This window comes from Salmo salar, chromosome ssa10 (assembly GCF_905237065.1).
Source record: "Salmo salar chromosome ssa10, Ssal_v3.1, whole genome shotgun sequence".
In the NCBI taxonomy this organism is placed as follows: domain Eukaryota; kingdom Metazoa; phylum Chordata; class Actinopteri; order Salmoniformes; family Salmonidae; genus Salmo; species Salmo salar.
The window spans coordinates 92,191,273-92,213,559 of NC_059451.1; the positions used below are offsets into that span (position 1 = coordinate 92,191,273).

Below are 22,287 nucleotides of genomic sequence, written 5' to 3' on the forward strand. Positions count from 1 at the left end.
GGAGGGTGAAAGAGGAAGCAGAGGATTAATCTGCTTGTTGTTGATCAAAGAGGCACTTGGAGAAAAAACAACTATTAGGAAAGGGCATAATGTCGTGTAATACAGTTTAAATGAAACATCATTTCATTAATTAGATTGCCATGACCACGAAGAAACATGACTCGAAAAAAAAATCTGTAGAATTTGTTTGTAAGCAAATTACAGGCAGTGCCACAACAATTGACAGACAAATGTGTTTACAATAAAACAACAAAGTTTGCCATGAGTGCAATATTGCTTCAACAAACCAAAGTTTTATGATGATGACTGTATTGAATGAGTAACATACCTGTGATGTCCTCCCAGTCTTCAGCCAGGAACAGCTCCTCAAAGCTGGAGGAGATCCACTGCACCATCTCATGGTCTGGGAAGAGACTCTCCTCTGAGCTCTCCCTGTCCTCCACAGACTCTGTCTCGCTGAACCTCACTGTTTTTGCAAAACTGGGGGTCTTCTTCAGCTTCCTCTCTTCCACACAGGGGGTCTCTGTCTTCTCTGTGATAGGGAGGGTGTTTAATGTAGTGCCAGCGTTCCCTCCACCCTGGCATTCTATCCTGGGGTCTCCCTCCCCATGGGGCTCCGTATCTTCCTGCTGAGGTCCATGGGACAGTTCCTTCTCTTTCTGACTGTCCTTGTCACCAGGACCTGTGTAGGCCTCCTTCAACTCTGGCTCATTGGTCTCCACCACCCGCTTCTCTTGCTCTCCAGGGCAGGGCTCTGTCTCCATCTCAATACAGGGAGCAATGGACACCATCTGTAAAGGCCTCCAAGAGATGAGCTTCCTCCGGCCTATCTATCCCCACGCTGCCTGCCTGGCCGGTTGGTTCTGTAGTGTGGAAGCAGTCGTTCGGTCTAGTTACAGCTGAGAAGTGCCTTCATCCATTAGCGACAGTCTGTAGTTTTTATGAAAACCGAAATCCACATAAATTCCTGTTAAATCCAATTTAAAAACATCCATAACCAGCCCAAAATCCCAGTTGCATCAATTGTTTTCCAGAGCTTTGTTTTATCAACTAGAGCTATACACAGTCTCACCTCAACCTCCTATCAATCCTGCTACTCTTTGTTAGCCTACATATTCCAGAGAGTTAGGAGCAACAAGAAATTATCAATGGAAAGAAATTGTACAACAAATGAAGCACATTCGGTCAGCAGGCTTGCGCGGCTGTAAACTGTAGGATTAGAAGAGTAAAATCTAATCTTCTTGAAAGTCTGTAAGCTTCTTAATGACTTCATCGTGCTGCTCCATCATGCCGTTTCCATAAATGCTTTCCACCAATAAGATCTCAGCGACTGCCGTCTTGGGTTCAGTTTTGTTTTACGATGTGGCGCAAGATCTTATTTTCCCCTTTTAAGTAGACAAGTGTTAAGAGGGAGACCTAGAATGGCCCTGATGACCTGTGTGAGACGATGGGTGCTTTTTTTGAGTTGAGTGGATTTCCCTTAATATACTTATCATCAACAATGTATGCACTTTCTTTCACTGATTTAATCCTCTAATACGTTTGAAGGGAAAATCAATCAAACAGGAACATTTGAGTGGCACAATCTAGATATTACTATAAGATCTGGGGATAATATATTTCTACAAACAGAACAGGTTTTTCTAGGGTTGCCACATACCTTCTGTGGAAGAGGAACCAGTAAACAACACTTTCAAGACAAGACAGGGCTCGGTCCTATAGTGACTAGAGTGTATTATCTTAATAACTCATGGCATGGCAGCCTTCAACCAATATCAGTATACACAGCCCTCAATTCAAAACGCACTCACAATTTAATTGAAAACAGCTTTTGTTTTGAAACAATGTGTGCATTATTTGGAGTGTCTGTTAGATATCCCTTGGCACTGTGTCAACATAATATAAAATATTTGTTTTATTAATTCAGATAAAGTTACTGAGATATTGCAGTAATTGTATACAGTTATTAAAAGCTGCTTTTTTGAGTGTGTGTCATTGCTGTTTCTGGTCATGTCGCAACAGGAAAAGTGAAACAAAAATATTCAGACTGTCATGCCTAAACTTAAGACCACTTTCCCAATTTGACTGAAGGTAAAATGAGCCATTCAGTGAATAATTTTTTTTATTTCACCTTTATTTAACCAGGTAGGCCAGTTGAGAACAAGATCTCATTTACAACTGCGACCTGGCCAAGATAAAGCAAAGCAGTGTGACACAAACAACACAAAGTTACACATGGGATAAACAAACGTACAGTCAATAACACAATAGAAAAATCTATATACAGTGTGTGCAAATGTAGTAAGATTAGGGAGGGAAGGCAATAAATAGGCCATAGTGGCGAAATAATTACAATTTAGCAATTAAACACTGGAGTGATAGATGTGCAGAAGATGAATGTGCAAGTAGAGTTACTGGGGTGCAAAGGAGCAAAAAATAAATAACAATATTGGGATGAGGTAGTTGGATGGGCCATGTACAGGTGCAATGATCGGTAAGCTGCTCTGACAGCTGATGCTTAAAGTTAGTGAGAGAGATATAAGACTCCAGCTTGCTATGGTTATTTACCTGAAATGGGTATTGAGATAGACAGACAGGTTTACACTTATAGCTGGATGTCTTGTTGTACCAATTCTGTATAGACTGATTTAAAAAATATGTAAACTTTCTGGATGGAAAATCTCAAAATAATGTTAGATGAATGATTTAATTGACCACTCAATGGGGAAATGGTTATCTGAGTTAAACTAAATGCACTAAAGAAAGCCAATGCCAAGTATCTACTTTTTGCTGTAATCAAATGATTTTTAATAGTACATATATATATGTTTTTATGACCCCCTCTGTTTTAGCCTCAACCTCCTTAACACTGTTGCACTGCAAAACATCTTAGAGCGATTCACTGAAAGGACCCTAAACATGAGACTAACATACACCTGCACAAGAGCCACACTTGCATTCTATGATTCCTTAATACCATCACTAGAGAGTTTTGGGATTTGGGTTGTTAAATCTCCTGAGGTATATTATCCCACATAGTAGCTACAACCGACAAGAGCATTCACAGTGATAATCTTTAGGGTCTGAATTCAGTATTGCCTCTTACATTACTGTCATTAGACAGCATACTGTACACTATATATTTGCTGTGATAAGTGTTGTTGATATAGTCTGGTTCAGATAGTCATAGAGAATCTCAGACAGCCATATGGCAATTAAAGACTCCATTTGTGACTGTGAGAGAGCTCCTCATTAATCCAAGGCCCAAGCATCTTGACTGTTAGGGATTATGCTTTTAATTAACCCAAATTCCCTCGTTTTTCATCACTGTCCGTTTCACATCATCTGTCTGCGAGCACGGGATTGGCCAGATCAACAGAATATATTTTGGTATTTTTAATCTAGTTCAGAATAAAATTGTTTTTTAAATATTTTTTTCTAGATTTCATATTTCCATGGTTTTCAATATGGCGATTATTATGACTTCAGGGCAGTAGAATAAATTGGATCCTAGGTTATAAACATATTTGTTTTTTATTACCCAATAGGGAGATGATATTATAATAATCATCACATGAAATATAGTAATAACAATGATTATGATTCATTATTATTTACAATAGAAGCATACCAAAACATAGCATTTTTGTGTCACACAAGCAATCTTCCAAAAGATTTTGGTGACATAGAGTCAGTAGGCCGATACTATATATTCAGCATTTTGTCTGTGATAGGTCTACCTCAAATTGCTTTCAGTCTATTAGGGAAAGGCTCTCTAGATGCGGGTGTATTTTAACAGAGAGCTTTTCCTCCTTTTCCTTCTCATTCAGTAGGAAGAAAAGACGACCTATGCAAACATTCTTCTAAAGTAACCTACAGTATGACATTGCATGTCTTTGTTTTGATATTACAATAACAAAGACATGTACATGAAGTGTGAGTGTGTGTGTGTGTGTGTGTGTGTGTGCGTGTGTGACGTGATCACGGCAACGCATGCAACGTTAACTCCGCCTAGGTCCAAGTGACGTTTCACAGAGAATGTCGCCAATTTACCTCAGTTGTAGACATGGCAGCGCTGAGACAGGAGCATCGGTATGGGCTCTCCTGTGCAAAAATCAACAAAAACGTTCCAAATAAAACTCTGTATCACGTCAAGCTAACTGATACCGCCATTCGAACGCTTGAAGCCTATCAAAATCTTAAGGTATGTCCCATCGGTTTAATTTGCTCTTGCTTGGGTGTTTGTTTAATTGGATACTCCGACTATAGTCTAATCGCAATGAAAAGATGTAGACCACTGGGTAAAAAGTTCCATCAAGTTCAGAAAGTGTCAGCGACCTAGTAGCCTATCGTTTATTGTGCTTGTTGCTATCTATGGTTTATTGATCGATGGCATAGTTTACAGTTTTAGTGGTCTATGGTTGTTTGATTATATGGGACCATAGAAGTTATGCCACAGCATCCAATACACACTTTGAGATTGCTTTGAAAATGTCCTCCGATTGCTTTAACTTTCATTCGGGTGGTGCATGTTTGTAGTGTAGTCTATAGCCTCTGTGATCATTGATGTTTCGAAGTAACATTTTTTATGTGACTTAATAGTCCAAACAACTATTCGTCATTTAGAAACACAAAGAAATAATGCTTAGAATTTGAAAATAAATAGCGTAAGACCATATTTATGCTCTCATCAGCGCTTTAACCTACCTGCGAATAATGGCACTCAACATTCATTGTAAATTGCAAATCTATCCAGCAATCGTGTTATTTTAAAAGTAAAATAGCCTACATAAGCTGTCATGGTTTCTGATAATGTTGCAGTTTATCATTTAGAAAAATGTGTAGCCTAATAACCATATGCCTATGTGACATGGATAATATGCAGTAAGCATTTCTAAATAACTGTAGCCTAGCCTGTGTTTTTTTTTTAGATAAAAAATACCTTTGGTGCCTGTTGTCAGTGTTAGAAAAAGTACTCAACTGTCATACTTGAGTAAAAGTAAAGATACCTTAATAGAAATTACTCAAGTAAAAGTCAAAGTATCTGGTTTTAAATGTACAGTGGTGGAAAAACAACTACATTGTCATACTTGAGTAAAAGTAAATGCTGTCAATTAAATTCCTTATATTAAGCAAACCAGATGGCACACTTTTCTTGATGTTTATTTAATTTACGGACAGCCAGGGGCACACTCCAACACTCAGACACAATTTACAAACGCAGCATTTGTGTTTAGTGAGCCTGCCAGATCAGAGGCAGTAGGGGTGACAATGCGTTATATTGATAAGTGTATGAATTGGACCCTATTGCTGTCCTGCCTGAGCATTTGAGATATAATGAGTAGTTGTGGGTGTCAGGGAAAATGTATGGAGTAAAAAGTACATATTGTCTTTACAGATACCCCCCCAAAAAACGACTTAAGTAGTACTAAGTATTTTACTTAGCCTACAACAGGCAGTTGTGTAGTAACTATGAAAAGTAGGGACAACTTGGATACCTCTACAGTCAATTGCTGTAAATCTGGACAGAAGTTGGATGGGGGCTCTGTCAGTTTCAGCCCAACCCCCGAGTCTGTTGTTGTTTGTTGGGTGGCAGGGAAGTTTTGTTGCTGTGCTCTTGTGCGTTGTTTTGCCCTTTAAACGTTTAGAAGCCGCCCAATTCCAGAGATTATCGTCCATCAGGCAGTGTTAAACTATGGGTTGCATTTCCCAATGAAAATGCATGGCAACTCTCACACCTGCTGTAGTGACATGAATGTAAACAGATATAACATATATATACAGGGGTCTGCTCTCTTTTCAATAGGCTTTTTTTATAAGTCAAGTTTTTATTAACCAAATATGTATAGCTCATGTATAACTACAGTGTGGGATTTAGTTCATCATGCTTCTTCACAAGGTTAAGTCAGGTCATTATCAGTTTCTGTGGGTTTCACTCTGTATGAGTAAATTAAGTGCCAGCCCGTAATGTTCATCATGCAACTGACCCATAAAACAAATGGATTCCTAATAAGCCTACCCTTTAAAATACAACACGAGCTGTAGGCCTATTGAGCAATGACCAGAGGGAAAGAGAGCAGCATGATGACCTCTCCCAAAAGCATCTACAATAGATAAACAGGCCTGTTGACCATGGCTGCAGCTGAACCTTTCAGATAATGGCTCTTATCTCTTGACCCTGTATCATGCTAGGAGTACCTCAGAGATAACAGTTTTTGTTCTCTCCAATGTTACATACTAGTCATATACTAGTCATATACAGGTACTGATCCTTCTTGACTGTTCAGGAACACTTGAAACATGCACAGTGTGGTCACCTCTTTACAGTTACATAAAGGCTTATTTGGAGGACAGCTTTGTACATAGAGGGCAGGTTTGTGCAAGTCACAGTACGGAGGAATGATAAAATGTATCTCACTTGTAAACAAAGGTAGAGTTAGTTCTTAAGCCTGCCTCTACCTTTAGTCATTTTGATGAGAAATCAGCTGAGAAAATGGGATTCTACTCTAAAAGCTTTGTGATGAGGCTATTTCCTTGATTCTCTCTATCTCCCCTCTCACTCTCTCTCTCCCCTCTCTCACTCTCTTGTTCTCTCTCACTTGCTCTGTATCTTCCCTCTCTCTCCCCTCTCTCTCTCCATTGTTCTCTCACTCCCCTCCCCTCTCTCTCACTCCCCTCCCCTCTCTCTCTCTCCTCTCTCTTGCTATCTCTCACTTGCTCTGTATCTTCCCTCTAGCACTCTCTCCCCTCTCTCTCACTCTCTCACTTGCTCTAGATCTTCCCTCTCTCTGACTCTCTCTCCCCTCTCTCTCACTCTCTCTTGCTCTCTATCGCCTTCCCTCCCTCCCCAATTTCCAATTGACTATGAGAACTGGTTGAGTGAAACCAGTTTTCTGTGCTCTAGATTGATTAATCAGAGACATTCCAGTGCAGATTAGTGGTGAAGCAACATTGATCTGTGCGACATTTTATTATTGAATTAACATTTAAGAGGTTGTACTTCGGTCATTGGGGCAAATAAGGGATGGGAAACTATAATTAATGTGATGGTTAGCTAATGGTATAATTTGCCCCACTGAACTAAGTAGCACTGTTTTTAATACATTCTTATCTTGATGAATAAGTAATTATTGCTGTGGGGAAAATTGCCGGTATTGAGAGTGTAATCGCAGCAAATATATCTACTAACAGAGCTTGACCAGATATGTAATATTTATTATTAAATAACTATTTAATTTTACCTGATGTATTTTAGGTTTAATCGTATTTTATTTACCTGCAATGCTTGAGTCTGTTATATTACATGATAACCACTTTCCTCTTTTTGTCTCTCCCCAGGGATCCTTACCAAATCAGCCAGCAATTTGCTTCAAGGGGAGCCAGGGGGTAAGATGAATGTGTTTTTGCACATCCTTTCTAATGCTTCAGAAATTAAATGCTTTAATTAGTTCTGATTTGCCGTACAGGCAGCACATTGGTAACAGTTCCTCCACTGCATTTTTTATGAGATTCAAAACCATGGTTTGAAACAAGAGGGCAGTTCAGTTGCATGCATCCACTGACTAAACCCTGAAGGCCTGCCTGATTAGATTGCACATGTTGTGAGGATATTGTTCTATTGTTCAGCTGGTGGTTATTGTTGCCTTATAGAGATATACAGTAAGAATGGAGCTGTTCTCACATTTGTCGTTATAAATATATTAAAAGCTTGACTGCCTTGCAAAGGGACTATCAGTGTTTAATGTGACCTTTGCATTTGTGGTATGTGTGAGTTTAGGTTTGTTATGCTTCAGCTTTCCATGTAAGATTTAGAACTGGATTCAATCAGTCACGCTACAGCAATGTTTATACAGAGTCTTTATTTACACAACTACAGTACTGCCAGTTATTCTGAAAACTGGAAGCATATACCTGGTATTCTCACAGTATTCCAGGACCATGTTTGTGATTTTATCTGACTACACGGAAAAATATGTGATAATATGCTAATGCATAAATACTGCTAACCAGGTTTGTTTAATTGTAGCTATGTGTCATGTTATCCTTGATGCTGAGTGTAGTCAGACCTAGCACATAATCTACAGAAACACTTGGCAGTGAAAGGGAGAAGACATTCCTGTGAAGCAGCAGTAAAGAAAGATGCCTGTGTCCAACCAGATTAGCCGGGCACTAAAGCACCCTCCCCAGCGCTGCCTGCTAGCCTACTGCACATTTACTACACAATCAGCCCTGTCTAAAAGGAGCTGCTCTAATCCCTGCATTGACCAAAGTGACTTTGCTCTGTACACAAACGCTGGCCTGTGTGCTCACACAGGCCCTAAGAGAGGGTACACTATACCCCCAGGCTGCTAGCCAGGTTACTGGGTCAGGCTGGCAACTGAAAAGGCTTTGTTTGGAGAGGGGGAGGAGGTTGGGGAGGAGGTTGGGGAGTTGGTGAACCCGAGGGAGCCCCATGTCTCCACGCCTGTTGTCTCTGTGTAGACATGAAAGAGCTGAGATGAGGAAAGGGGGATGCTATGGCAGCCGTGGAGTTGTTCTCCCTCTGTCTGCACTGTTCTTTATGGCGCGTCATCAGAAAATAATAAAGTACTCTGATACAGAATGTAGCTTAAGTAAACACAAACATATGTAAGCCAGCGAGTGTTGTAATTGAACATATGCAAAATCGAAGAGATGAATACGGATAGGTGACATCAGTCCTTCTATTTAGCAATTTTGAGTGTGTGCAATTAAAGTATGCTTTAATCACTGAATAGGATTTTGTGATTATATCTTTGTTGGCACATTATATATTCAAATTGCTTTGGCGGAATTCAAGCATAGGCTCCCTCCCCCTCTGACAGCGGCCCCCTGCGCTGGCCGATTGGGCATTAATGAGCTATCTGCCGTTGGAGGGAGAGCAGATTAAGCTGTTAATGGGGGGAGGATGGTGGTGAATGTGGCAGACTGGGGTACACCAGACAGAGGGGGACCAATGGGCTCTAAGGTTCCTAACAGTACAGTCACAATAAACAGTGTCCTTACCCATCATATCTACAGCAGCTCTTAATATTTCAAAAACAGTGTTGAGTTATATCAAAATCCTGTACTCTTGAGCTGGTGACATCACCCCCAGCCCAAAAGAGATGTGAATGTAGACTAGTGGACGAGGAGTGGGTATGTGATGAGAGGGGTGATGCTTGTGACCAGTGATAGGTGGCATTGTTCTCTCAGGTGTGCCCTACTGGTCCAATAGACTAGATGTAATGTAGTAAACAGAAATCCGGGTGACACTCAAATGATCAAATCGAAAATCAAATCAAATTGTATTTCTCACATGCGCCGAATACAACAGGTGTAGACCTTAGAGTGAAATGCTTACTTACAAGCCCTTAACCAACAATGCATTTTTTTTTTTTAAAGACCCCCCAAAATAAAAGTAACAAATAATTAAAGGGCAGCAGTAAAATAACAATAGCCAGACTATATACAGGGGGTGCTGGTACAGAGTCAATGTGCTGGGGCACCGGTTAGTCGAGGTAATTGAGGTAATATGTACATGTAGGTAGAGTTATTAAAGTGACTATGCCTATATAATAACAGAGAGTACATTTGTGTAAAAGGGGGGGGGCAATGTAAGTAGTCTGGGTAGCCATTTGATTAGATGTTCAGGAGTTTTATGGCTTGGGGGTAGAAGCTGTTAAGAAGCCTCTTGGACCTAGACTTGGCGCTCCGGTACCACTTGCCGTGCGGTAGCTGAGAGAACATGATCACTTGGGTGGCTGGAGTCTTTGACAATTTTAAGGGCCTTCCTCTGACACCACCTGGTATAGAGGTCCTGGATGGCAGGAATTGAGGTGGTGTCTGGTTAGACTGTTAACTCTCCTTCCAGACTCACATTAAGCATCTCCAATCCAAAATGAAATCTAGAATTGGCTTCCTATATCGCAACAAAGCATCCTTCACTCATGCTGCCTAACATACCCTCGTAAAACTGAGTATCCTATCGGCAATGTCATTTACAAAATAGCCTCCAACACTCTACTAACAAAATTGGATGTAGTCTATCACAGTGCCACCCGTTTTGTCACCAAAGCCCCATATACTACCCACCACTGTGACCTGTATGCTCTCGTTGGCTGGCCCTCGCTTCATATTTGTCGCCATTCCCACTGGCTCCAGGTCATCTATAAGTATTTGCTAGGTAAAGCCCCGCCTAATCTCAGCTCACTGGTCACCATAGCAGCACCCACCCATAGCACGCACTGTATATTTCTCTCGTCATCCCCAAAGCCAACTCCTCCTTAGGTCACCTTTCCTTCCAGTTCTCTGCTGCCAATGACTGGAACAAATTGCAAAAATCACTGAAGCTGGAGTCTTATTTCTCCCTCACTAACTTTAAGCACCAGTTGTCAGAGCTGCTTACCGATCATTGCACCTGTACATAGGCCATCTGTAAATAGCCCACCCAACTAACTCATCCCCATGTTGTTATTTGCTCCTTTGCATCCCTGGATCTCTACTTGCACATTCATCTTCTGCACATCTTTCACTCCATTGTTAATGCTAAATTGTAATTATTTTGCCACTATGGCCTATTTATTGCCTTACCTCCCTAATCTTACTACATTTGCACACACTGTATATAGATTTTTCTATTGCGTTATTGACTGTACGTTTGTTTATTCCATGAGTAACTCTGTATTGTTTGTGTCGCACTGCTTTGCTTTATCTTGGCTAGGTTGCAGTTGTAAATGAGAACTTGTTCTCAACTAGCCTACCTGGTTAAATAAAGGTGACATTTTTTGGGGGGATAAAAACACCTCTGTATACGTTTAGGGTCTACAAAACAGTAGGAACACCTTCCTACTATTGAGTCGCACGCCCTTTTGCTCTCAGAACAGCCTCAATTCTTCGGGGCATGGAATCTACAAGTTGTCGAATGGGTTCCACAGGGATGCTGGCTCATGTTGACTCCAATGCTTCCCACAGTTCAGTGAAGTTGGCTGGATGTCCTTTGAGTGGGGGACCATTCTTGATACAGACGTGAAACTGTGAAAAACCCAGCAGCGTTTCAGTTCTTGACACACTCAAACCGGTGCGCCTTTTTACCTATTCCCATACCCCGTTCAAAGCCACTTAAATATTTTGTATTACCCATTCACCCTCTGAATGGCACACATACACAATCTATGTCTCAATTGTTACAAGGCTTAAAAATCCTTCTTTATCCAGTCTCCTCCCCTTCTTCTGCACTGGTGACATCAATAAGGGATCATAGCTTTCACCTGGATTCACCTGATCAGTCTGTCATGGAAAGAAAAGGTGTTCCTAATGTTTTGTAAACTCAGTGTACATAGCAAATATCTGGACTTAGGTCTGCCCAGCAGCTAACTATGGGGCTATTCTCATTGATGGACATTTAAGGAGAGGAAGCGCGAAGAGATTACACTTGACATAATATGTACGTAAACATTTCAATTTACATGCCATCCTTGCCTTACCTTTTGTTGTGGCTGGCTATGTGACATTATTGCTTGGCAGCTCCAAATTTACCGTAAATATCAGTATCACAGTAACTTAGCCAGTGGCCACTGACTAGCCAGTAAGCTTGCAAATGATTTAACAAAACAAGCAACTTTTCCTCTAAAACCGATTAGCTACAATTTTGAATAATGCAACTAAACAATTCACAAGCCAGTGCAGACAAATAAAGGGTTTATTTTCTCATTTGTACACATATTAAATGTAGCTTGCAAGACCACACAGCTAGATCGCTAGTAACGTTAGCATATCAAACATGAATGTTTACCCCTCTCATACGGACAGAAAATATCAGCTTCAGCCTATTAAAGCTACCTTATAACAAACCAGGCTTCATTTGATCAATATCATGGAAGGCATTATAGGACTGAAAACGTTGATCATTTCCCTGGACATTACTCACCCAAATATTTATATATTCTTAATTCCATTCCTTTGCTTTAGATTTGTGTATATTGTGTATATTGTTGTGAAATTGTTAGATATTACTTGCTGCACTGTTGGAGCTAGAAAGACGAGCATTTCGCTACACCAGCAATAACATCTGCTAAACACGTGTATGTGACAAATAAAATTGGTTTTGATTTGGTGAATTGATTAGCTTCTTGCTGCATTCTTCTTACCAGGAAGGTGGCTCAGAGCATTCAAGGGGGGGAAACACTGAGCTTCCCTTTTTTAAAGCTAAGGCAACAATTTCAGAAAGTAACAGGTGAAAACTTAATAAAAGTCTCAAATATAATGAAAATGTCTATACATTTCAGCTGTATTTTTGCTGTATGAATGTTGGGTTCAACGAAACAATTCTGTTTACACTGCACTGCTTAGAGGGGGGAAACTGTCGGGCGAGTGTTGTGTGCGACCTCCAAAGGTAGCGTTAGAGACGTGAGAAATACAGAAGTTTACATTACGGTAATGTCTCTTGAGAATCGATACCTCCCGACAATCTCTCAAAATTCTCCTTAATTCTCATCAATGAGAATAGATCCTAAATGCTGTCTGGTGCTGAGAGGAGAGTAGAGGAGGTGTTAGGGAGCATTTTTCCCAGGGATCATCTAATGACAACTGTGTGTGGCTCAGCTAGCCCCCCCAGGTCCCTCCTGTCTACCCCCCTGATTATTGTGCCGTTTCACCCTCTGCCTTGGCTGAAGCCTTGGGCGACATCAGGGCCTCCATCTCACATGCGGCTGCCCCGACCCTACCCCCACCCAGAGCGCTCCGCCTCTCCATCTCACTGCAAATTAGCTTTAGCTCTGTGTGTGTGTGTGTGTCGGTGTCGGTGTGTGTGTGTGTGTCGGTGTCGGTGTCGGTGTGTGTGTGTGTGTGTGTCGGTGTGTGCATGCCCGTCAGCTATTTTCCCAAAAGCTAATTAGAATAACAATAAGAGGAATGCCGTCAGAGAGAGGCCCTTTCCCAGTGGCACAACTAGAAGGTGGGGGGAGTCGTCCTTCAGGCACACGTTGCTCTATTCATCCAGATGTGTCAAGCTAGGAAAAAGGCTCTGTGTGCCCTGCGCATCTGAGGCCCACTGTTTTGACTGGCAAAGCTGTTGGCCCCAGTATTTTGGGATCACAGTATCTGAGGGACAAGCCTAATGAGACATCTCCCAGTCCAGGGAAGCCCGGCCCTCTTTCTTTAGCAAGCAGCTCTGATATTGAGAAAGCTAGTGTAGCTCTGAAGTAGGGATTCGAGGAGGATATTATTCCAAGTTACAAGGGCTTTTAGAAAGCACATATTTGCATGTTTTTGTGTAGTAATTAAGCATGTAACTTAACACAGATATGGAACTGGTGGTACGGAGTTCTGATGTTTTGATTGTTTGGTCATTGGACTGAGAACATGTTGATTCCCAGCAGCACTAATCTATCTGGCCTGGCACCGCCACAGAGAGTGTGTGTGGTCACATCTCCAGGATGACTAATAGATCCAGGATGTTGTAGTGCTGCTCACATATTAGCTCAACCAATATGTGTTTGTTTATTAGCACATGTCAAAAAACTATTAGGAATATTGATTGACATGCCCCCATTGTTTATACTTGTACAGCTGTAGTGTTCTCCTTTCATTACATCAACAGTGATAGGAACATCATGGCAGCTATTTATATCACATCACAGGAATAGGCTAAACCAAGGAGATCCTGTTGGATCTAAATCCATCTGTACACCAGTAAGCACTGACCCAGAAGCTAACTAGGAGGGTAATAACATCACTTTGAAATATAGTTTTTTTTTTCTTCACTGAAAGCACTAGTGCAACAAAACGGACATCAGCGAGAGTGAAAAGCAGTATGTGATGTTAGAAAGAGCAATCCTCTGTTCCTCAGATCTTTCTGTTTGTCTGGTTGGTTGTTCGGTTATCAGCAATGGTCACTTTTCCTCAACTCTTCCCACGTCCATTATTTTTCCAGCATTTAAAAATGCAGCACAACAGGATACAAGCAACACTGCCTCTGTAAACAAAGATGGTTACGGAAGTGGAATGGTCAGAGGGGAGAGTTTCTGTCTGAAGTCTGTAGTGCTTGTGTTCTTTAGGGTTCAAATCACTAGAGTACTACAGACTGAGCTATTTTTTCACCTAAAGAAGAATAACAACCTCGTTGTTTACCAGATTTACAGTGGGAGATATACTGTACAGGAATGGAGGGGGTGAGTTACTGGACCATGTGTTTGCTGATGTTGACAGATTAGCCCAGCCTCTCTTGGAGAAGGCACATTTTGCTTGGCATAAGAATCAATACCTTGGGGGATGCTGTAGCCAGGCCAATTGCCTACTCCCTTCAACAACCCCCTTAAAACCGGCAACCCTCCTCTCTGTGGATCCCAAGTCTTTATCAACGGTAGGGCTGACTTGAAGCACAGGAACAAAAAGACAGCCTCACTAAAAGCATGATTTAAAAGAGAGCTGATCTCATGCATTGTGTTCATGATCTATGAGTCATTGATCATACGGTAAACAGCGGGAGGATTGTGGAGAGCAGGAATTAATGTGTCCCGGATTTCCCTGCGGCATCGTCTGCCTGTGTTGCCTTCTATGGTTGTCTGCATGTGTCATTGGAATAATGCCTTCCTCTTTAAACGTCACTTGTAAGCTTCCTAGTTCTGTGTGGAACTTTGTGAATGTCTTAGCAGTGTTTCCTCATAGTACACATGGATCCAGCGTGTGTGTATTGCTGTTTGTGAGGAGATGCAGCGTGGCAGAGGGAGGGAATGCTGTTGGCCCCAGCTCTAATCCACCCCCTCCTCCTCCCAGAGTAGTTCTCTCTGTTCTGTTTGTCCCCTCATTGGGATGCTTTGGTGATCACCACATACCAGAGAGACAGGGTAAGAGAGGACTGTGGAGTACCGTCCCTCATGCACAAGCTGAGCTGGGAGTCACGCTGTGACGGTGCTGTCGTCCTAGCCCTCTCCAGCCGCCCGCCACACGTCCCTGCTGTTCATGAATAATCCAGGCTGGCCGACGGTCCATTGCTCTCAGCTCTGTGGGGGAAGATGCAAGAACAAAAGACAGGCAGCTCACAGCAGCAGCCATGACTGAGCAGACTGGGTTAAGAGGACAATGGCCAGTAGTGTCAGTACAGACAAGGGCAGGAGGCACAGACTAGAGTAAATCACGTTCGTATATCTAGGCACCTGCTCCCATCACTGTGCTGCCATGCTAAATACCAGAGCTAGGATCTCTACCTGCTCGGTAATGTCTACAGACCAAAGAAGAAAAAAACATCACAAAAGAAAATTCTGGCAAATTAGTTCGCAACGAGCCAAGTAATGAACGCAAGAGCAGTGACACAATTTCATGTTAGCAGGCAATATTAACTAAATATGCAGGTTTAAAAATATATACTTGTGTATTGATTTTAAAGAAAGGCATTGATGTTTATGGTTAGGTACATTGGTGCAACGACAGTGCTTTTTTCGCAAATGCACTTGTTAAATCATCACCCGTTTGTCGAAGTAGGCTGTGATTCAATGAGAAATTAACAGGCACCGCATCGATTATATGCAACGCAGGACACGTTAGATAACTACATGATGATATTACTAGTTTAACTAGTGATTATGTTAAGATTGATTGTTAAGAAGATAAGTTTAATGCTAGCTAGCAACTTACCTTGGCTTCTTGCTGCCCTCGCGTAACAGGTAGTCAGCCTGCCATGCAGGCTCCTCGTGGAGTGCAACGTAAGGCAGGTGGTTAGAGCGTTGGACTAGTAACCAGAAGGTTGCAAAAACGAACCCCCTAATCCCTCCTGAACAAGGCAGTTAACCCCCGTTCCTAGGCCGTCATTGAAAATAAGAATGTGTTCTTAATCTGACTTGCCTAGTTAAATAAAGGTGTAAAAAAATAAAATATATATATATATATATATATATATATATATATATATATATATATATATAAATAAAAATCGGCAAATCGGTGGCCAATAATACCGATTACCGATTGTTATGAAAACTCGAAATCGGCCCTAATTAATCGTCCATTAAATTCCGATTTAATCGGTCGACCTCTAGTGTTAATGCTGTCTGTGCGTCAGAGGAGGAGTTTTCCATGGACACCAATGAGGGGTGCCCTTTGTCCTGCTCTAACAGCAGAGCCCCCACCAAGTTGTTCTGTTCCAGTCCAGTTCACACCTTACAACAGCCTGAAAGTATTTGACATCTCCAAACACACAGGGCTGGCCAGCCAGCCGGGAGCAGGCTGCAGCATATGTGCCTGGGCCCGGGGCCACAGTGGGGGTTATTGTATCTTCCCCCGCGCCCCATCGAAACTGTTCTGACAAGGTGCTGAGGATTGTCGATCTGATGCCATTTTGCTGGGATGACACTAACTGTCCAACTGCCAAGTTCAGCTCACAGGATGGACACTATTGGACAAAGCTGACTGACTCAGTCCTCTGACAGTACACTGCTCACTGACTCCCATTTGTTCTGTTGGGGAGTTTTTAGAATAATTTACATATGTTATCCATTCTTTCTCACAATTTGTTATAATTGTCCTGTAACTTGTCTTGAGAGTATTGTACCAGGATTTCAACAAAATACATGTTGTGTAATATGGCATAGCTTACTATTTTAAATGTCCTTTGGAATGATCAGATAAAATAAAGAGCACAGACAGAAGTGTGATGCCTAATTCCTGTGGTTAGTGAATGCTAAATAGTGATTTGTTTCCTATGTAGGCCTAAGTAGTTAGTTGGAGGCATTGACCGCTGATGTTGATGTTTGGTTGAAGCGTGACATACAGCCTCAGCTGCAGCGTAGCTTAGGAGATGTTTGATCTTAGTCCTTCCATGTGACCTGCGGGGCTCCCCCGGCTTAACCAGAGATGGAAAGGGAAGGCTCACACTGCCTGGGGAAGACAGGGGCCCCTGAGGCCTGGGGGCCCAGGGCAAGGACAGTTTTATGGTGCAACCTGCCTGCCTGCCTTGTGTGAGTCTGCTTTATGGAAATGCACATCTCTGTTACTCACACTGATATTACACTTACCTGTCAATGTGGGTGGTGGTTCTGGAACAGAAAGGGACCAAGGTAAACGTCATGTTAGATTTCCATCAGTTTGGAAAATGGGAACCCACAAAATATAGATTATTTTCTATTTAGTTTAAAACAAATTATCAATATTTCAAGAGTTTTGTTGTGATTAACATTTGTATAGATTTTTTTTATAAATACACAAAAGCCTACAAATGTAGGCCTAAGCTTTTTTCGTGTACCTTTTCTATTAAGTATTTATTCCAAACCCTCTAGCATGATTAACTGTCCTGGGAAATGTAATCTGAAGATAGGAGAAAGTGGCAGGTAGCCAGTTGATGATGGCCCCTGTGTGCTCAGACAGAGCTTTTAATGGGAGTGCCTCATGCTTTAGGGCCCTTAAACTTCACACCAGGTACAGTAGGGGCTAAAAGCTGCCAGGGGAGATGGTTTCACCCCCAAGAGCCAGGAGTGCAGAGCTGGGAACTAATAGGTTACATTACATATGGGTATGAAGATGGAGAAGAAAGCTGTGAATAAAATGGGGGCGCCCTCAAAATGGACTGACCTGAGTGACATTGATTAGGCAACTCTAACGCTTGGCTGGAGGGGGGTGCTCGATGCTTGCCTCGCACTGAGGGCATAGAAACCGAGGGAAGTGCTGGCGTTATGGGGGTTGGGGTTCTGGGGGGGTGCGGGGATTGCACAGCTAAGACTGTAAACCCTGAGCTATGCTCTCCCTAGGGGCAGACAGGCTTTTGTTTATCAGCGTCTCCATTTCAAACAAGTCATTCTCCATTGCAATGCTGTCTGCCTTGACCTACTTTTGGAGCCTCTCTATGACTTGTTGCTTGTAATTTTGGTCAAGACCAAGTCTTGAGGTAATAGGTCCTGACGATATGGCTCTTCTGTTGCTGCTGTTTACTTTGACTCTTTTTTTTTGGTTGATGGCAGTTAATTAGCAGAAACCTTAAGCAGCCATTAGTGGAATCGTACCCCACCACTTCACAAAGGGCTGGACAGATATAGGTCAAGTTTGGTCAGTTTGATATCGCAAGTGTCCATGGCTTTGTGGGCTGCCTTGCGTTTTGTGTTCCGCAGTGTGGCTTGCATGTTGTGTGCTATAAAGAGAGCTGAGGCTGGGTGATGGGGGTAGGGTGCATAGCTCGCTGTGGGGTTTGGGGGGGGAAGGGGAACTGTTTATTGGCTACAAGCTACAGAAGCTGCTTATTGCTGTACTGCATAACTGGGCATTTGTGGCGGCCAGAGTCCTGCCTGCCCCATCTACCCCCAGGCACTGTGCTTTCTGCCAGCCAGCCTGGAATCGATCACTTCCCAAATATAACTAAAGATACTGTTTCAAGGCCACTGACTGTCCTCTGTTTGTCTTATGGCTCCTAATAAAAGGGAAAATATTACCTTATTTTTTGGTCATTTGTGTTGTTCGCCGTGTCACACTAGTCTGACACCATTAGGGAAGTGAAAGTGACTTACTTTCAGATGATTTGGCAACAATTTCTGAATTCTGAGTACTGTATGGCTGTGCACATAGTCAGTCAGTAATCATGCTGGGTCAAAAGAAGTAATCATTATGTGGCCCATCTCTCTGCCCCTTTCAGGCAGTGTCAGAGGAAGGACCTAAAAATTGTCAAAGACTCAAGCCTCCCAAGTCATAGACTGTTCTCTCTGCTACTGCACTGCAAGCAGTACCGATGCACCAAGCCTGGAACCAACAGGACCCTGAACAGCTTCTTCCCCCAAGCCATAAGTTAATTAAATAGTTAACCAAATAGCTACCTGGACTATCTGCATTTACCCTTTTTGCACAAACTTTGTTTGACTCTTAACATACACTGCTACTACTGTTTACTATCAATCCTGTTGTCTAGTCACTTTATTCCTATTTATATGTACACATATACCTGAATTACCTCATACTCTTGCACGTCAACTCAGTACTGGTACCTTGTGTATACAGCCAATTTATCGTTACTCACTGTGTATTTATTATCACTTTTATTATTACGTGTTTTACTTTTCTATTCCTCTTTTTTCTTTCTCTGTATTGTTGGGAAGGGCCGTAAGTAAGCATTTCACTGTTAGTCTACACCTGTTGTTTAAGAGCATGTGATGAATAAAATTTAATTTAATTTGATCTTGTCCTCAAATTTCCTCTACTTATTCAGAATGACGAAAGTTGGAAGAGAGGCATCGGGACAAAATGTCTATTTACATAATATGTACATAAACTTTTCAATTTACATTAGCAAAGGAATGTCCCATGCTGAGAGAGGGGATGACGTTCTTGCTTCGCAGCTCAAATTTACCGTAAATATCACAGTACCCACTAGCCAGTAAGCATGCAAACTATTCAACTAGCTAGCTATGCAAGCAACTTTTAACGTACCATATTGCACTCTTGATTAATGCAACAACACCATATTACACGCTTAAATAATGCAACAATTCACAAGCATGTGCATACGTCAAAATGGTTTATTTTCTCGTCCATCCACTCAGTAATTTAGTTGCAAAACAATATCACACCCAAAGTGGCACAGCTGCTAGCTAACGTTAGCCAACATCAAGTAACTTTAGAAAAGCAAGAATGTACATTTACCCCTCTCATACAAATATAAAAGTACAGTAACATTATCATACAGAGTCATTAATATTATACAGCGATAAGTAGCTAGCAAGCTAAGCAAAATGTATGCATCTTCCTCACATATTACCAGGGGTGAAAGTTGAATTAATTTGTTCCCGGTACGAGACCTCCTATGTGTGTACGGGACCTCCTATGTGTGTACGGGACCTCCTATGTGTGTACACGCTTGTCAAACAGTCACTTCAAATGGCTCCTTTAGTAGGCTACCCGTGCACGATCATCCACTCGCAACATAATTCCAGCCTCCAAACAGTGGTGAATGGAAAGAGACCTCTGTTACACAAAACACCCCAAAAAATGTATGACATTTGACGATTGTCATTACGCCAGCATTTATGCAGCCACTGCTGTCGGTGCCCGTCTCGGTCACTTATCTCTGCCTTGGCAAAATGTCAATCATGTTCTGATTTAAATGTTCTCTTCGCACCACATCACATTTTGGAGCGTAGGCTATAACGCTCGTTTTTAAGTCCATTCGCAAAATTGTCATGCCTCTGACATGCAGTAATGATAAATAGTGGTGTAATAGCCAACAGTTTTCTTTACATTTTTGTTTTAATTATTGTGATAGGCTCATATTTTACCTGTACGGTGTATTTTGCCAGGATGCCATACCAGACCGCTTTACTTTCATACCTGCATATTACTAGCTAGCTAGTTAGCTTCGTTAGTTAACATTGGCTGACGTTAGCAGTCAGCTATATGAACCATAGCTAGATTGCTCACATAAAATGCTACTTTTATTTAAAAAAACTATGGATTTTAGCACCCAAAGAAAAGCTCGCATTTACACAGGACAAACATGGGTACAAGGAAATCATTCAATAATGGACATTTTTACAAGTATCAACTGACAGCAACTCGATCTAGTCGGAGGTGCAGTCCACCCACACTCGTCACCACTCAACTTGATTGTACTTGTACATCTTGGATTTGAGAAATTCGGCTACTTGCATTCTTACTAGCTTTTGCTTTGAAATAAATGACAGTGTTCTGAGATTCCCTTAAAGCTACAGTGTCAATTTCAGAGTAAACAAGTCTCAAATATAAGGGAAATGCCGATACATTTCAGCTGTTTAAAAAACATTGCTCTGTTATTAAGAATTTTACTGTAGAAGCATTTGACTCTAGAAGCAGGGGCGAAAATCTGATATCTACTTTGGAGGGGACAATTACATGAAATTTTCTCAAGAGCAATTCCTGAGGGGGACACCAAAAGTAGTGCTGTAACACATAGCCTACATTGTAATATGGTAAATGTATATTGAGGAACCAAAGAAATAAGGTGTTTGCCATACTCCTAACTACCGGTACCCAAAACTACACAACTAATCACAACAGCAATACCATTGCCTTAAACTGGGGACTGAACTAAGATTTGTTAAAGTTGAGAGTGGGGGTATCCATGGCATTTTCCAATTATGTTCCTATTTTACAAGTCAAAAAAATTGAGAACCTTTCATAATGTTGCCAAACAAAGACTCAACAAACTTACCTGAGACTCCCTGTCTCTGCCAGTCTGTCCCTGCATATCTGTCCCCAACTCTGCTGTCTGTGTGCCATCTGTTGCCTGCTCTGCCTAATGACATCATTGTGAAACATTTCCATTAGAATTTCATTTCTTTCTTATGAACATTTTATCAACTAGTCTTTGAGATATTAGGCTACTAGGGTTCTTACTATGCGTTTTGGTGTATTGAAAAATACTCTGATGTCCGTCTTTTATTTTTCTGCCATTTTTCTACCTGGCTGGCTGGCTGGCTACACACACAGTGTGTAGGTTATTTACAGTAGGAGATGGGCTTCTATCATCTTCAAGCATTCTATTTGGGCTTCGATCTAAAAGGTAGCTAGCAAATGTGAAACGGATTAAAATGACAAGAGTTGACAGCTGTATGAGTTCACCATTTACACAACATATGCTGCAACCTTTTGTCATTTTAATAGTTTGTTTCATATTGGCTGGCTTCCAACAATAGCTGAATTTGCAAAGCTAGCGAGCACCAATTCAGTTTCAGTGGTGTTTGCTATAATCTTTGCTGCCCGGGTTAAATAAAGGTGAAATAAAACAAATAAGTAAAAGTTCCCTTGCGACAATTTAGCTTTTGCAACGAGACCATTAAATATATTTAAGACAATGGTAGAAGAGAGTGTAGTTCTGTTCAGTTTGGACTTCAGTTTATCGCTAACCGTATCACAGGGACTTTGAAGCACTAACTTACATCATCTGCATGCTGATTCCATCTTTGACGACGCCACATAAATGGAATGGGTACTAGCTAGCTTAATAGTTCATATTTGCGCGCTAGCTCTGCATATTCAGCTAGTGTGTGTGCGCGATTGACTGGATGAACCTCACGGCAGTTACGTGCAAACTAAGGAACTGGCAGTGGATCAAACCATTGTGAGGCAAAGGGCGGGGGGGTCGCAATCTTTTGAAACTTAAAACGCGCTATTAAGTGTCTATAATCAGCACAATTGCTTTCATTGCGTATTATTAATATTATTTAAATTACATAGTTATGTTTCAGTGATATATTGGGGGTGACAAATCATATTTTTCCCAGGATGGGGGGGGTCGTGTGTCCCCCGTCCCCCCCGGGATTTCTGCCCCTGTCTAGAAGACAA

At 41.6% G+C, this 22,287-nt stretch overlaps 2 protein-coding genes across 2 annotated transcripts in view; one reads left to right on the top strand and one right to left on the bottom strand.

Moving 5' to 3' along the window:
• LOC106561179 (peptidyl-prolyl cis-trans isomerase FKBP8) overlaps positions 1–1,279 on the bottom strand; it is a 56,456-nt gene extending 55,177 nt beyond the window's left edge. The window contains exon 1 of the mRNA XM_014124853.2: positions 329–1,279. Coding sequence (XP_013980328.1) covers positions 329–791 — 463 coding nt within the window. The 5' untranslated portion in view covers positions 792–1,279. The remainder of the gene's footprint in view (positions 1–328) is intronic.
• A 2,777-nt stretch (positions 1,280–4,056) lies between these two features.
• Positions 4,057–19,139, top strand: LOC100196378 (elongation factor, RNA polymerase II, 2). Its single transcript, NM_001141407.3, is given in 3 exon segments — positions 4,057–4,204; positions 7,339–7,386; positions 18,611–19,139. Coding segments are annotated over 3 exon segments (243 nt in total). The 5' UTR covers positions 4,057–4,066; the 3' UTR covers positions 18,668–19,139.
• The last annotated feature ends 3,148 nt before the right edge of the window (positions 19,140–22,287 follow it).